Source organism: Babylonia areolata, chromosome 5 (assembly GCF_041734735.1).
Source record: "Babylonia areolata isolate BAREFJ2019XMU chromosome 5, ASM4173473v1, whole genome shotgun sequence".
NCBI lineage: Eukaryota > Metazoa > Mollusca > Gastropoda > Neogastropoda > Buccinidae > Babylonia > Babylonia areolata.
The window spans coordinates 52,987,580-53,003,726 of record NC_134880.1 but is presented as its reverse complement, the minus strand read 5'-3'; the positions used below and the strand labels follow the sequence as shown (position 1 = coordinate 53,003,726).

At 43.0% G+C, this 16,147-nt stretch overlaps 1 protein-coding gene across 3 annotated transcripts in view; it reads left to right on the top strand.

Annotated features, from left to right (window-relative positions):
- Window positions 1-16,147, top strand: part of LOC143282174 (rho guanine nucleotide exchange factor 28-like) — a 200,884-nt gene that overhangs the window by 88,654 nt on the left and 96,083 nt on the right. For all 3 annotated transcript variants that reach the window (XM_076587739.1, XM_076587740.1, XM_076587738.1), the window contains exons 10-13: window positions 5,581-5,672; window positions 11,768-11,864; window positions 14,874-15,240; window positions 15,691-15,926. In XM_076587739.1, coding sequence (XP_076443854.1) covers window positions 5,581-5,672; window positions 11,768-11,864; window positions 14,874-15,240; window positions 15,691-15,926 — 792 coding nt within the window. The remainder of the gene's footprint in view (window positions 1-5,580; window positions 5,673-11,767; window positions 11,865-14,873; window positions 15,241-15,690; window positions 15,927-16,147) is intronic.

The following is a 16,147-nucleotide window of genomic DNA, read 5'->3' as shown; positions in this document are numbered from 1 at the left end:
GTCAGCGGTGCGTGTTATTCAAAAGGGATGATGCTGTCGGGGTGGTTGGCTTGATCATGTAGATGGTGTCGTCTCGGAAATGGGTTACAACATCGGCCACAACATCTACTAATGGTAATATCGTTTCATCTGTGCCGCACGAAAATGGCTGCTAAACTTGTAGGTCTTGAAGTTAGGATACTAAAATCGGATTTTACAGTGTCTTGCGTCATGACACAACTGCAAGGTTGTGTGGTTTTCTAAGGGGTTGTAATCAAAGTGGTGGATTTTTTTTTTTTTTTTTTCAAGATAGGGACAGCATGTAAGGGAAAAGTTGTATTGTTCCTCCCATGCAAACTGTCTGGCATCGTCAGTAGTTGTGTCTGTGGAACCCTCCTCTCTCCAGTTGTGTAATCTGGCGTCTAGTCCGAGGAGTGGCTGGTTTGTGTCTGTGTGTGTTAACCCTGGAATATGTTGCACCATGTCTGCGTTTTGTCTCGTCGATACAAAATCTGTTTAAAACGGTTTTCTGGTGCGGAGGAGTTCTCAGTTTGTGAAATGTAGCGTTTAACTGCAGGCTGGATGTCTCAGGCTTGTTACGTAGGTCTTCTTCTTCTTCTTTTTCTTCTTCTTCTTCTTCATCATCATCTGCTTCTTCTTCTTCTTCTTCCCATCACTCTCTCTCTCCCTCTGTTTCTTTTGTGGTTCTCCCCCCCACCCCCCACCCCCTTTGAATCTAAAAGAAAACCAGATGCATGTTGGAGTTTCTGTCTCAGTCATTGTCAGTCTCTCTGTCTTTCATTTGTTTCTGCTTGTCTCCTCTGTGTGTGAAAGAGTGAGATACTAGAAGCGTGTACCAAAGGATGAATGTAAAAATCACAAAAGCTGGGAATGGGAAGGAGAGGTGATGCTGCAGGAAAGAGGGGTGTGGGTGTGAGGAAGAGAGTAAGTCAGATCACACACAGACTATATATATATAGACCAGAAATACAAATGAAGACAGTTTAAAAGCCTCTTTTGTGTGTGTGTTTGTGTAGATGATACAGTTTTACTCATAAAGGTTATGCTGATCAGTACTGTGAATCAGACTCACCTGCATGTCTGTGCCTGGTGGTGAAAATCGTTTCCATCACACTCTGGTCACAGATCCATGAGATTTGCTGTCAGATCACTGTAAGGGTCACCTGTCCAAAAGACAGACAGACAGCCACCCAACCAACCACCCAAGCAGTCACTTGGCCACCCAGACAGACAGCTGGTCAGATGAACCAATCTATCGACCAGAGGAGTAGATTTTTTTTTAATTATTTTTTTTTTATGATAATAAGAATTTTTTGGCTTTTCCTTTCCTCGCTTTGTTTTTTTTTTTCTCCCTGCCATACAATAATGTTTTAAACTTCTGAGCCTTAATGCGGCTGTGAAAAATGAAGGCTGAAGGATTGTCAGGTACCTTGGTACCTTGCTGCATCAGCATTCAGAGTCTGGAATAAAGCTGATGATCATCTGGTCAAAATGGCTCATTTAACAAGTGACATATGCTTTCCGTTATACTGATGATCATCAGGTCAAAAAGATTTGTTTAACAAGTGACATATACTTTCCATTACACTGATTATCTGGCCAAAATGACTCATTTAACAAGTGACATATGCTTTCCATTAAACTGATGATCATCTGGTCGTGGTCAAAAAGATTTATTTAACAAGTGACATATGCTTTCCGTTACACTGATTATCTGGTCAAAATGACTCATTTAACAAGTGACATATGCTTTCCGTTATACTGATGATCATCTGGTCAAAAAGATTTATTTAACAAGTGACATATATGTTTCCCGTTACACTGATTATCTGGTCAAAATGACTCATTTAACAAGTGACATATGCTTTCTGTTATACTGATGAACATCTGGTCAAAAAGATTTATTTAACAAGTGACATATGCTTTCCGTTACACCTGATGATCATCTGGTCAAAATGACTCGTCTAACAAGTGACATATATATATATGCTTTCCATTACAAGTGATGTTAGTAAAAGGTCTGACTCAGTTAAGACTGTAGTCTTTCAAGTTTGTCAGAGTCAAAAGGGTGTCTTCCATTGAGCTAAATATGTGTCCTTCATTGAGGCAAAAGCAAGTTTTCCATTGCAGAAAGCAGGTCTTCCACCTGCTTTTGGAAATGGGTCACAGGAAACTGTGCTGGAAAAGTTCTATGCACATGATGACACTATTCTTCCCGTCTCCCTCCCCTCCCCCAGCCCACTTCGCTTTCTTTCAAAACAAAGTTGCCATCAGACTTCAAGTTCGTATGCATGTGTGTCGGTCAATGTGCAGTAATGGCTGTCCAAATGAGTTGAGGACGTTCACCTTCTGAGCCCGTCCCTGACTGTTAGTAATTACTGTCACCAGGGCTTGACTGATGTCTGATCTGAAGAAGATGCTGTCAGTTGCCATGGAGGCTGCCACTTGACCCCCACCCCCCACCCCCACACCCCCATACCCCCTCCCCCGCCCCCACCCCCTCTTTACTAAGAGTATGTCACCGCCCCCCTAAGACATCCCCTCCCTTCCCCAAATCTTGACATAAGACTATTTTGGGAAGACATTGAAGGAGTGGAAAAGGAAGTGAAACTAGTGTTACTGTGAAGCGTGGGTTGAAGTACTGTACAGGAATCACAGAATATGAAGGAATTTTGATTTGAATATATATATATATATATATATATATATATATATATATTATATATGATTATTCATTTATTGTGGCTGCGATGAGATGAGTTCATTAATGGTTTGATTCAGGATAAAAATGATGAATGAATATTTAATTTTGAGGCAATTGCAGCTGCTTGTGCAATCTAATTATAGGACCCTGTCCCAATTTTCCGTGCTTCAGTTTGATAAGGGATTGGTGATGTGGTGATGCAATAACCGTGCCAGAGAGGGTTTTTGTTCAAAATTGGAGTGGTTCTTTGTTGTATTGTTTTACTTTATTTTGTTCTGTAAACCTCACCTAAGAGGAAAAAAAAAAAAAGCCCCCAAACACACACTTCACTGCGCATCTGTATTCATGGTGTTTATCTCTTGTACCCTCTTGTTTCCTTGAGAGCGATTTAACTTTGTTTCTTCCAGGTTTTGTTCTTTCTTTTTTTGTTTTTGTTTGTTTGTTTGTTTTTGTTGTTTTTTGAGGAGATGGGGAAAGACCACACACACACACATGCATGCACACATGCGTACAGGCGCTTACACATACATAGAGAGAGAGAGAGAGAAGAGTTAAGCAGAATATGAGCCAGCCTCTAGCAAATTGATCATGTCATGTCATGTTCTCTACTTCTGTGTCCAGCAAGGTCTTGCTTCTTTCTTTGCTGCTTTCTTTTCCACGTAAGCTGTCCTCATCAGGCCTCAGCTGGCCATTATCATGTGAAGATGTGAAGAATTTCTTCTTCATCCTTTTTTTTTTTTTTTAAATATATATTATTTTTTGTGTGTTCATCAACTTAATCCAGATTGCTTGCTCTCGTGCTCTCTCTCTCTCTCTCTAGATTGCATCATGGAAGTGGAATGAAGTTTTCTCTGTTTTCTTGATTACTTTACGTGTTCACATTGTTGTATGCATGTGAGTGTGTGTGTTTCTGACATGCATGTGAAATTTAATTGAGTTGAACGCATGCTTTTTTGGGGGGTAACAGAGAGTGAGGGAAATTTCTTTATTATTATTATTCTTTAATTCTTTTTTTGTTTGTTCTTTTTTGTTGTTATTATAGATAATGTACATGAAGAATATGTTAGCTGTTTATCTGTTTTTGTCACCAATTTCATTGTTTTAAATGCTCTTTAATTCATTTTGGTTTATAATACCAGTGATGTTACTTTATATCTTTCATTCCCTAGCGGCGGTCAAAGTATTGAATATTCTTCTTTTCTTCTTCATTAAAAAAAACAACAACAACAACAAAACCCATTAATTTTGATTGCATATATAATCTGAGACTGTTCTGATCAGAGAATTTTTCAATCAAAAGATGACCAGTCGAGTCCGAGGAGGTGAAGGAATGGCTTGTTAACGAGAATGGGGGTGGTGGTAGTGGAGTTGATGGTGGAGAAGTCGTGGTCAGGAGCAGGTCCTTGCAGTCACAAAGCTATGTTTTCTTTCTATGTGGTCACAAAGCTCTGTTTTCTTTCTATGTGGTCACAAAGCTCTGTTTTCTTTCTATGCGGTCACAAAGCTCTGTTTTCTTTCTATGGGGTCACAAAGCTCTGTTTTCTTTCTATGCGGTCACAAAGCTCTGTTTTCTTTCTATGTGGTCACAAAGCTCTGTTTTCTTTCTATGCGGTCACAAAGCTCTGTTTTCTTTCTATGCGGTCACAAAGCTCTGTTTTCTTTCTATGGGGTCACAAAGCTCTGTTTTCTTTCTATGTGGTCACAAAGCTCTGTTTTCTTTCTATGCGGTCACAAAGCTCTGTTTTCTTTCTATGGGGTCACAAAGCTCTGTTTTCTTTCTATGTGGTCACAAAGCTCTGTTTTCTTTCTGTGCGGTCACAAAGCTCTGTTTTCTTTCTATGCGGTCACAAAGCTCTGTTTTCTTTCTATGCGGTCACAAAGCTCTGTTTTCTTGATGTGGTCACAAAGCTCTGTTTTCTTTCTATGTGGTCACAAAGCTCTGTTTTCTTTCTATGCGGTCACAAAGCTCTGTTTTCTTTCTATTTTGGTGTGTTCAGAAGTCCTTTGTGAACTTGCGCACCTGCTCCTGCACGTGTTCTAGCACTTATGTGTGTGTGTGTGTGTGTGTGTGTGTGTGTGTGAAAAGCACCCTGGAGAAAATCTGTGCTAGAATTTTCCATCGTTCTTGCACTGTCTTTTTCTCTTGTCTTTTTTGTTCTGTTCTCCGTTCTTCTCAACAAACAAACAACCAAAGTATTTTCTGCTGTACCAGTCCTATCTAGAATAACTTCCGTTCTTCTCAACAAACAAACAACCAAAGTATTTTCTGCCGTACCAGTCCTGTCTCGAATAACTTAAGGTTTGTTTATTTCACTATTTGGATTTGAAATTCAGGCATATTTTTTTTTTCTTAAGTGTTCAGGTTGATAAATTCAGGGTTTGGCTTATGTTCATTTCTGTTCCCTTTAAAAGAAAAGTAATGGTACTGAGAAAAAACACACACACACACACAAAAACAACAACAACAAATGTCTGAGGCCTGTCCAGATGCAACTACAGTCTAATGGAAATATAACTGTGCCACCATTTTCTTTCAGGCATGGTGTCATTTTGTGGTTTGATGCTGTTGGAATGTTTTGAAAATATTTGATTTGACTTAATCTTTTTAGACTTTTTTTTGTAATATTTATTCAGTTTGGCATGTTTTTGTTTACAAAATGTTTTTCAGCCCAGCTGCATTCTTGAGTGGGTTGGCTGGCTTTGCTCTCGTTAAACAAGAATACGGAAAAAAAACAACTTTCATTTTGGGAAAGGGGAAAGCAGGAAGGAAAGAAAAAAACACTAACTCAGCTAAAACTAAAAGATGGAAAACCCCAAAGACCTGTAATGGAGAGAAAAATCAATTGGTCTTGTTCCCTGTGTGTGTGTGTGTGCAGAAGGGAGCCTGAGCAGCGTCCGTGGCATTAACGAAGGGCTGCTGAGGCTGAGAGGGAGCCAGCTGTTGCACAGGAGACACACCGACCAACAGGTGAGAAGCTGTCCACCCTCCCTTCCCCTCCCCCCCCTGTGCCCCCTCCCTCCAATATAGGCAGACATACTTTGTTTTCATGGATGCCCTATGCTGGGTATGTTCTTGTGTCCATACTTCCCCCCCATCCCTCCAATATAAGCAGATGTACTTTGTTTTCGGGCATGCCCCATGCTGGGAATGTTCTTGTTGCATACTTCCCTCTCTCCCTCCAATATAGGCAGACATACTTTGTTTTCAGGGATGCCCCATGCTGGGTATTTTATTGTGTGCATACTTTCTCTCCCCCCCACCCCTCCAATATAGGCAGACATACTTTGTTTTCAGGGATGCCCCATGCTGGGTATGTTATTGTGTGCATACTTTCTCTCCCCCCACACCCCCACCCCTCCAATATAGGCAGACATACTTTGTTTTCGGGGATGCCCCATGCTGGGAATGTTTTTGTGTCCATACTTTCTTCCACCCCCCTCCAATATAGGCAGCCATACTTTGTTTTCAGGGATGCCCCATGCTGGGAATGTTCTTGTGTCCATACTTTCCTCTCTCCCTCCAATATAGGCAGCCATACTTTGTTTTCAGGCATGCCCCATGCTGGGAATCTTCTTGTTGCATACTTTCCTCTCTCCCTCCAATATAGGCAGTCATACTTTGTTTTCGCGCATGCCCCATGCTGGGAATGTTCTTGTGTCCATACTTTCTTCCACCCCCCTCCAATATAGGCAGACATACTTTGTTTTCGGGCAAGCCCCATGCTGGGAATGTTCTTGTGTCCGTACTTTTTTCCACCCCCCTCCAATATAGGCAGATGTATTTGCATATTGGGGATGCCCTATGCTGGGAATGTTCTTGTGTCCATACTTTCTCTCCCCCCCACCCCCCTCCAATATAGGCAGATGTATTTGGTTTTCAGGGATGCCCTATGCTGGGAATGTTCTTGTGTCCATACTTTCTCTCCCCCCCACCCCCCTCCAGTATAGGCAGACATACTTTGTTTTCGGGGATGCCCTATGCTGGGAATGTTCTTGTGTCCATACTTTCTTCCACCCCCCTCCAATATAGGCAGACATAGGCAGACATACTTTGTTTTCGGGGATGCCCTATGCTGGGAATGTTCTCGTGTCCATACTTTCTCCCCCCCCCCCACACCCCCCCCTCCCCTCCAATATAGGCAGACATACTTTGTTTTCGGGGATGCCTCATGGTGGGAATGTTCTTGTGTTCATACTTTCTTCCACCCCGCTCCAATATAGGCAGACATACTTTGTTTTCGGGGATGCCCTATGCTGGGAATGTTCTTGTGTCCATATTTTCTCCCCCCCCCCCCCCACCCCCACCCCCTCCAGTGTAGGCAGACATACTTTGTTTTCGGGGATGCCCCATGGTGGGAATGTTCTTGTGTTCATACTTTCTTCCACCCCCCTCCAATATAGGCAGACATACTTTGTTTTCAGGGATGCCCATGTATATTGTGTGCATACTTTCTCTCCCCCCTCCACCCTCTCCAATATAGGCAGACATGCTTTGTTTTCGGGGATGCCCGATGGTGGGAATGTTCTTGTGTCCGTACTTTCTTCCACCCCCCTCCAATATAGGCAAACATACTTTGTTTTCGGGGATGCCCTATGCTGGGAATGTTCTTGTGCCCATAGCCTGCTGAATGCTGGCATTGACTGCAGTGCTGCTGTTCTCCACCCACCCCTTTTGGTTCCATGCTAGTACAAGTGGCTCTTACACATATGCACTTCTCTTTCTAGAGGGTTTTTAAGGAGTGCATTTGAGTTCATGCATACTAAATATACTGTACTTGTGAAAATATGAGTTTGACTGCTTGATTGAGTGGAGTCAAAACATGTAAAAAGAGGAGAAGAAGAAGAACCCCCTTGTCGAACAAGCATATGATTAACAACAGGTTTACCGTAAATGGGTCGAGGTCACCTGATTAACAACAGGTTACCATAAACGGGTCTGGGCCAATTGAGCTGTCCTTGAATACATGCCCTTTTTGGAGAGAGAAGGGGAAAAAATTCACTTTTTCCTTTCAGAGTTTTTGGGACTGTGTGGAATCCCTGTCAGACACTGGCCAGTCATTGGATAGTCTAGAAGAATAATAATTCTGTTTTGTTTTGTTTTTTAACAAGATTTGACAGTTAATGCCTTATTTGCTCTGAAGCTGCAGTGGCTAAGAGTTTACCACCACCACATTTTTCACTGGAAATCGGGAACACTAAGCATAAGATGACATTCAGAATAGTTCTTTTTTTTTTTTCTTTTTGTCTTTTTAAAAAACATATGAAATAACAGCTCATCAGCTTCGAAAACATCATGATTGAGATTTGACCGATACTGCGTTTTTTGGCTGAAAACAGAATCGATAAACAAGCAAGACTTCAGGGAGGGGGGGGCGTGGGGGGGGGGGAAGGGAGGGGCTAGGATTTGGAAGACTCTAGTGGCCAGAGGCAGCGGCGGCAGGGCCTGAGAGGGTAAAGAAAGCGGAAATAATCAGCCACCCCCACACCCCACCTCTTTTCCCCTGGTCGCTTCTGGGGCCCAGATTCCTGCCTCTTTAGCCCACATTGGTCTTCAGGTTGGCGGTATTGATTGATTTACACCCTCTTTTGGAGCCCCCTCGTCTCCCTCCTTCCATCTGTCTGTCTGTCTGCCGCCTACGCTACCCCCTTTTCCTATCCTGTGTGTGTGTTTGTGTGTGTGTGTGTGTGTGTGTGTCTGCATACATGCCTTCACACATGATTGTTCATGCACATGTTGAGGATGTCAGCTCATTCATTTTTGTTGATAGTTGTCATTTTACAGTTTTGATTAATAACTGAATGGATTTTGAATATTTAGACGTCAGCTTTGTGTTTGGGTGAGCATTAAGTTTATTGAATCCTCAGTGTGCAAGTTGTTTAATGTGACTTTGTTTGTTTGTTTGACGAGCATTAGGCCAATTGTATCCTCAGTGTGTGAGTATTTGAAATACCATGGCAAAATAAGTGATTGAAAAACAAAACCAAACCGAAACTGATTCAGTCAGCAACATTTTGTGCAGTCATTGTCATTACATAAGAACCACTTTTAGAGAAAGCAGCCACTAACACAAAACAGAACATGAGTAGTTTTGTACGGTAAAATTGCCAGTCAAGCAGTTAGGGAGAGTGTAATGTGAAAGCGGTTACTGAATTAGGCAGTTGAAATAGGTAGATGTCAGAGCTCGGGCCACAAGTTCAGCACAACAAAGACCCAGTATTTTATCATACTATGACTCAAAATGGAACCGTTATGTGGCTGTAAGTACCCTGACACAAGCTGATATTTATGGCTTACATAACTGGTCTGATGATTGAGTCAGTTTTCCAATTGGTGACGTGCCTGGTAGTAGTTGGTTGATTGATTTATCGACTGTTTCATTCAATGGGTCAGGATGTCTGTCTGCAAGCTTCTGGACAGACTCTGGCCATTAAGGCATAGCCTGTCAGGACCTCTCAGACTGGGGTGGGACTAATGGTTTGAACTATTGACATTCTGCTTTCTAGAAGTCTGTCTGTTCATCTCTCTCTGTCTGTTCGTCCGTTTGCCTGCTGCTGGTCTCCTTCGCTCTTGACATGATTGATTCATGTACATTTTAGTTCACAGACATATTCCCCATTTTTCACAGATGGAAAATCTTTTGATAGAATATTTTTAGAAAGTTGTTTCACTTTAGATGTTTATCAGGACACTGGATAAATGACTGAATATATTCTTGTAAGTAGCTTTTCTCTTGGGAGGAGGGGGTGTTGGGGGGGAGGGGGGTTGCAGGAGATTCTTTTCTGTCATTTATTCATTTATTTGAAGTATTAAAAAAAAAGAAAAAAAAGAAAGCAAGGTCATGTTAGGCAAAAGATACAGCGGCTTTCATTCAGTACACACTATTACATTGACATACACTGGGTTACATAATGCAATGTGTGTGAATGACTGGTGCGAAAACGCTTTGATTTGTCTCTGTACAAGATTCAGCGCTATATAAATACCATTATTATTAATATTATTACACTGTCCTGATTTGACTGCTTTGTAAGTAAAATACTGATAATGAAGCCAGAACATAATGCCAGCATGTTGAGTGCAGCAATTCCCCTGCCTCCATCCCCCACACTGCCTGCCTTGCAAAAAAGCAAAAAAACACCAGCTTTCATGCCACTGATCATCCAGATTCACCCCCCACATGCACAGCCACACACACATGCACAGACTTGATCATGCTCCGTCACATTCTCTGTGCCTGCAGCAGCCCACAGTGAGCAGAGAGCTAGCTATCAATGTCACCATGCCATCACAAGGAGATCTGCATCTGTTTTTTTTTAAAGCTAATGTCTTAAAAACTAGTATTTAAAAGATGCACAGAACATGCTTGGAGGAGTGTTGGGTTTGGAAACCACCACCACCACCATCCTGCCCAACTGAACCCTCCAACCACCCCTCTCACCCACCCACCTATCTGACCTCACCCCCCACCCCCAAAGAAAAGGGGGGAGGGGGGAGAAGAAAAAAGAGAGGCAAAAAAAAAAAGAAAAAAAAAGTGCAACAGCTGCCAAACTGAGCAGTTGGTTTGTTTCTGGGGTGTCTCTGGTTTTGCAGGACCTTAGGAGGGGTGAGGTTGTGAGGGTTGTGGTGGTGGTGGGTTAGAGTTAATAGTTTAAAAAAAAAAAAAAAAGTGGGGGGAGGTGCTGCTGTGACTTAAAGGCTCTGCAATCCTCACCCAGGTTTTTCCTCTTCCTACCCCCATCCCTCCCCCAAACTAGAACATCTCACTAGTAGTCTGTCTCCCTGTCTGTGACCGTCTGTCTCTCTCACCCTCACTCTCTGCTGCTGCTGCTGCTCTTCTCTCTCCCCAGGGTGGGATAAGAGGTAGCAAGGAAGGAAGGAAACACAGGAGCTTAGTGGAAGTGTTTGTGGAAGGTAGAGTTTCAGCTGCTGGGTTGCTGGGGGAGAGATTTAGCAGTGTGGCTTTAGAAGGGGGTCCCTTATACTTTGCTGGCTAGCATTGTGACCTGCTGTGAGGGGGGGTGTGGTTGTGAAGACTGGCTCTGGAGAAAGGATTGTGTGATAACAGGGTGGAAGAAGTGTGTTTATGTGTAGTGCTATGTGTGTGTGTGTGTGTGTTCAGTGTAGTGAAGGGTGTGTTTAGTAGAGTGTAATGTGTGTGTGTGTGTGTGTGTGTTCCCTCAACCCTCCCTCCCCCCCTCTCTCTCTCTCTCTCTTCACCCTCTGTCTCTAGTTATGTCTGTCCTGTGAACAGAACTTGATTTGTTTCAGTTCAAATTGTATTATGTTGAGAGGAACTGTATTTTTGATATCTCTTGAGTCAGCATATGTGTATATGGGTGTGTTTTACTGTGCATGTGTTCGTGTTTATTGGAGGAAATGAACTTAGATTATTATATTATACTTATACTTAGTCATACTGGCTATTACATTAATATAGCATTGGGGTTGGTGGTGGGGAGCAGATGCCTGACCTGTGTATAAACCCAACGCACTGGTCAGGCCTTGAAGGCCTACCCTTGGTTTGCGTGAAAACATTGATGTGACTTTCATTTGATGTAATAATAATGATAGAAAATAAAATAATAAAATAATAAAAAATAATAGATAAATGGGTGGCGCTGTAGTAAAGCGACGCGCTTTCCCTGGGGAGAGCAGCCCGAATTTCACACAGAGAAATCTGTTTTGATAAAAAGAAATACAAATACAAAATACTACTACAAATAATTTTTGTTGTTGTTATTTTTATTTTATTTTATTTTATTTTTTTTAATTTATTTATTTACTATTATTTTTTTCTCAAGGCCTGACTAAGCGCGTTGGGTTACGCTGCTGGTCAGGCATCTGCTCAGCAGATGTGGTGTAGCGTATATGGATTTGACCAAATGTGGTGACGCCTCCTTGAGCTACTGATACTGATACTGATCATTTGATATAAACTGTAATGCGAATAATGTACAATAATTATTTTGTCTGTCTGAGCGTTCAGTACCCAAGGTTTGTATGAAACATTAATGTGAATTTCATGTTGACTGAAATGTGATCTATGTATGAATGTGTTTCAGCATGTGAGGAGGCTGGGGTTGTCCCGATTCAGCACCTCCTGTCCCTCCCTTGATGTTGAGAGCCCTCACTGCCCCCTCTCTCCCATCCATGAAGGGGGTGAGTTCTTCTTGCCATCAGTTGATGATGTTGATCGGACTCCTTGTCTCTTAACCAGTGTCTCCGCTGTCACTGTCACCATCAGTTTCTCTCACTCGTGTTAACTCACTCAGTACGGCCAGTCCTCTCTTCTCCTCTACACAGACCCCTCAGATGTCCAGTGGGTGTCTGAATGACCCAACCTTTAGCTTCCGTCGTCAGAATTGTGGTATTCTTTGTCAACATTCACCTCTTCAGTATAAGAGCCTTCCGCTTGCAATATTTTGATGATGGTAATTGGGGTGAAACGCTGTTAACATCGTCTCTTTCGCCGTTCGTATGGAGAGAGTTAAATGTTAGGTGTGAGTGTTGGTGCCTATGCTTAAAAGGAGAGGGGAAAAAAAAGAGAGTAGGGGAGAGTGGGATGGGGGATTGTTTCACGGTCTGCTGTCCTTTGGATTTGGGGGGAGTGGGGTTTGAAATTCTGTCTGTCTTGGGAATTTAACCAGTCTTTTTTGTTTTTTTTTTTTTGTTTTTTGTTCTGAATACAGAATAGTCTGAAGAAAATAGTATTTCCAGACAGCGAAAGATGCTGGTGTTTGAACTACAGTGTCTGCAGTGTCATGAAGAAGTCATGGTTGATAGAAGAAAGGTGATTACAAGGGCATAAGATTATGAATTTCATCTCCAGATAACTCTTGGTCAGTTTTTGTACCCAGCATACCTCTCTTATTTATTTATTTTTATGAAGCTAGCTTCAGACTTTCTTTGGTTGCTCGACAAAAAGTGTCAGTTCAAGATCCTTTCATATATCTGTCTGTCTGCCTGTTTGCGTGTCTTCCTCTCTCTCTCTATCTTTGCTTGCTCACTTGCTCACTCACCGTTTTACAGCTGCAGTGTCCACGTCACTTTGTGTCTGTCTCTGTTTCTGACTCTTTCACTGTTTCACAGCTACAGTGTCTGTGTCACTGTATCTGTATCTGTGTCTGTTTCTGTCTCTCTGTCTGTCAGCTGTTTCATAGTTTCTGTGTCACTGTCAGTGGCTCTGTATCTGTGTGTCTGTTTCGTTTGGTCTCTGTTTATCAGTCTCCCTTCCTGTCCTCCCCAGTCTTTTGCTCCCTTCCCTGTTTGTGTCGATCCCTCACAGTGACAGTCACATCGCATCTGATCCATCTTTGAATTTCAAACATGGAAGCGAGATAATATCCAAAACATGCTGGAAAAGGTTAAATGTGAATATTTGCAGTTTGAGTGGTGATGATCATTGAATATGAAAATGCCACAGGGTATTCTTCCTAAAGGGCAATTTTGAATAGAAAGTAAAAGAGAGAGAGAGTGTGTTTTGAAAAAGAGAGAGAGTGTGTATGTTTGGTCAGGGCAAGTCATCAGCAGTGGACAGAGAGAGCTTGCAAATTGGCTCTCCTTGCGTGCAGTTGTCAGCTGACAAGAAATTTCCACCTTTCTGTTACCTCGTTTTTCTCAGTGAGCATTGGGTAGTGTTGCCGAAGAAGAAGAAGAAGAAAGAGAGAGAGAGAGAGAGAGAAGAAGAAAACTTAAAAAAAAAAGGGAAAAGAAGAAAGAAGAGTAAAGTTTAGGGAGAGAAGGGTTTTGAGAGATAACGACAAATACGGCCCGGTAAGAGGAGTTGTGGGTGTTGTTCCTTTGTAGTGGAGGAGAAGGGGATCTGGAGGAGGACGTGGAGACAAACAGAGAGATTGAAGCCATTGTGGGAAAGGCTGTGGGAAATGTGGCCGTCACCATTTGCTGTAGCTTGCCCAGAGTGTGAGGGTGGCCTGCCGGGGGTTGGCTCTTCCAGTTAGCCAATCTTTGATGGGCCAGGCGGGGTGTTTGTTTTTGGAGAGTCGTCCCAACACCATGACTCCCTGTCCTCTGCTGCACGGACATGAAGGGTCCTGTTTCGTCTCCCTTGTCCCCCCCCGTCGTGTGTGTTTCTTTCCTCCACACTGGTGGGGGGTCCTTGGCCTTTTAATCATGCGGCTTGGGATGTTTTCAGGATAAGACTTGTGTGTCGTTTTGTTTTCAAGAGCAGGTGACAAATCTGTGTGTGTGCGCTTTGTTTACACATTGTGCATTTGCAGTCTTGAAGTTGGTTGTAGGTGCAGTATGTTGTCTGTCTGTTGTTTTTTTTTTAGTGGGTTGTGTTGGCCCATGTGGATGCAGAGATACTGTTGAATATGCATGAAGTGTGTGTGTGAGTGTCTTCCAGGTTCCAGGTTGATGTGTTTGGTTAGAGAATTCCACTGTGTGTGCTCATCTTTCTTTGTGAACTGAGGAATCTGTGCTGCCTACAGCCATACTGATGACTTTCTAGTTTGTTTGTTTGTTTGTTTGTTTTTCTTCCTGATGTGCAGTGGCCATGTGAATCAGTCTTGATGTTTATTGTATATTTGAGAGAGAAAAAGAAGAGAGAAAGAAAAAAAGGAGGTTGGGGTGGTGGGTGGGGAGAAAGTACATTTTCCTGTAATGTGAACATGTCAGTTTCCCAGCTTACTTTGTATTACAGGGTAAATATGAAGAATTTTTGTGTCCCAGATTGATTTATATGACCCCCCCCCCCCCCCTTTTTTTTTATTAACCCCCCACCTCCCCCCCAAAACATGCAGTTTTGCATGTCACACATTAAAATATCTGTTTTTCTACTTCCCGTGCTGTTTCCTGTAAAATAAGTTTCTGTGTTTGTTACATTATGATATGGGTGTAGGAATTCAACAAAAGCCGTGTGAGTGTGTGTGTGTGTGTGTGTTGTTTTGTTTCAGTTTTGTGGGTTTTTTGGGGGGTCAGGGGGCCTGGGGGTGGGTGGTTGTTTATAAAATTTATTGAATGCACTTGTTGTGATGGACATGTCCAGAATTTGCATCATGTGCACTTGATGCTTCTCCGCATCATGGATGACTGTCCCCTTGGTGCTGCAAATTGCCTGGACATACACAGCAAAGCGCCTGTTGAAGGGAAACAAATGGTTTTCTGCAGCAGTGCTGACACTGGCTTTGTGCCCTTCTGTTGCTGCAGATCAGCACAAGTCTATGCTGGACCTGGCCTCGGAGGTGGGACAGGCGTCAGTGGCCAGTCAGTCGCCCACCATTACCCTCAACGACGGCTTCCTGGCTGCAGCAGGGGCAGGGGCAGACGGCGATCAGACTGTGCGGATCTGCGTGAACGGAGTGACCGTCGACAGCAGCGAGGACTTCCCGCGCCAGAGCTCGGACGACGGGTCTGTGACCCTGCGTCACAACCGTGCGGGTTGCTTGACGTCACCCCGGGAGGAGGATGTTCGTCGTCGCAGCTGGTGCCCTGACAGCCCCCGGAACGAGGGGGTTCGAGCCCTGGACGGGGATGATGCCTTGCAGACACGTGCGCTGGCCATGACGGGCAAGAGGTGAATTGGTGTTTTGAAATAATATATTCGGTTTTATTATTTGTTGTTGTTGTTATCATAGTTTTATCTTTTTAAGATAATTCACAAGATGTTTACAACCATTGCAACATAAATAATTCATTAGATGTGTACAATCATTACAACATTTCAAACTTTTCCATACACATAATGGAGGCAAGAGGGGAAGTGTTTCTTTTATTTCTTTCTTTCTTTTTTTTTTAACATTTAATTCACAAGATGTGTGCAACCTTCTTATCATTTCAAGGGTCGTATGGCACGCATAGGAAAGCAAGGGTTGACAGACTTTTTTTTTTTGTTTTGTATGTGTGTGTTTTTTCTTTTTCAACTAAGACAGGAATACAAAATTGGTTTTTGTTGATATCATTAAAATGATATGAAAAACAACAACAACCCCCTGTGAGCCTGTCCATACCCATTATCTGTGAACAGTCTGAGCCTGAGTGGTCTGGACTGTGAAGAAGAAGAGTCAGAGGATGAGGCCCTACAGCCACTGTCCATCCCCCAGTTCCAGCAGTCACCTCAGCGAGGAGACCTGGTGAGCATGGTGCCCCAGCACCGCGCCAGTCTGGACGCTGCTGATGAAAGGGCGCTCTCCGGCGGGTCACGCTCCCCGGAGGAGGACCTCAGCAATTCGCCTGTTGATTCTGATGGGTCCGGATCTGCAGGTAAAGGGACGCACACAGAGATATGCCATAATTTGTGGCCTACAAGATGCACCTGTTTTACTGAATTCTGACCCATGCGCTTTATCGGTTGATAGTGTCTTATCTGTGTGCAGAATACAAATACCCTGGATGCAACATGGACACACTGAACACAAGAAAGGGACAACTCACCTGTTTCTGGAAATGGAAAACTCGCACAACACAACCAGTTACAACAGCTC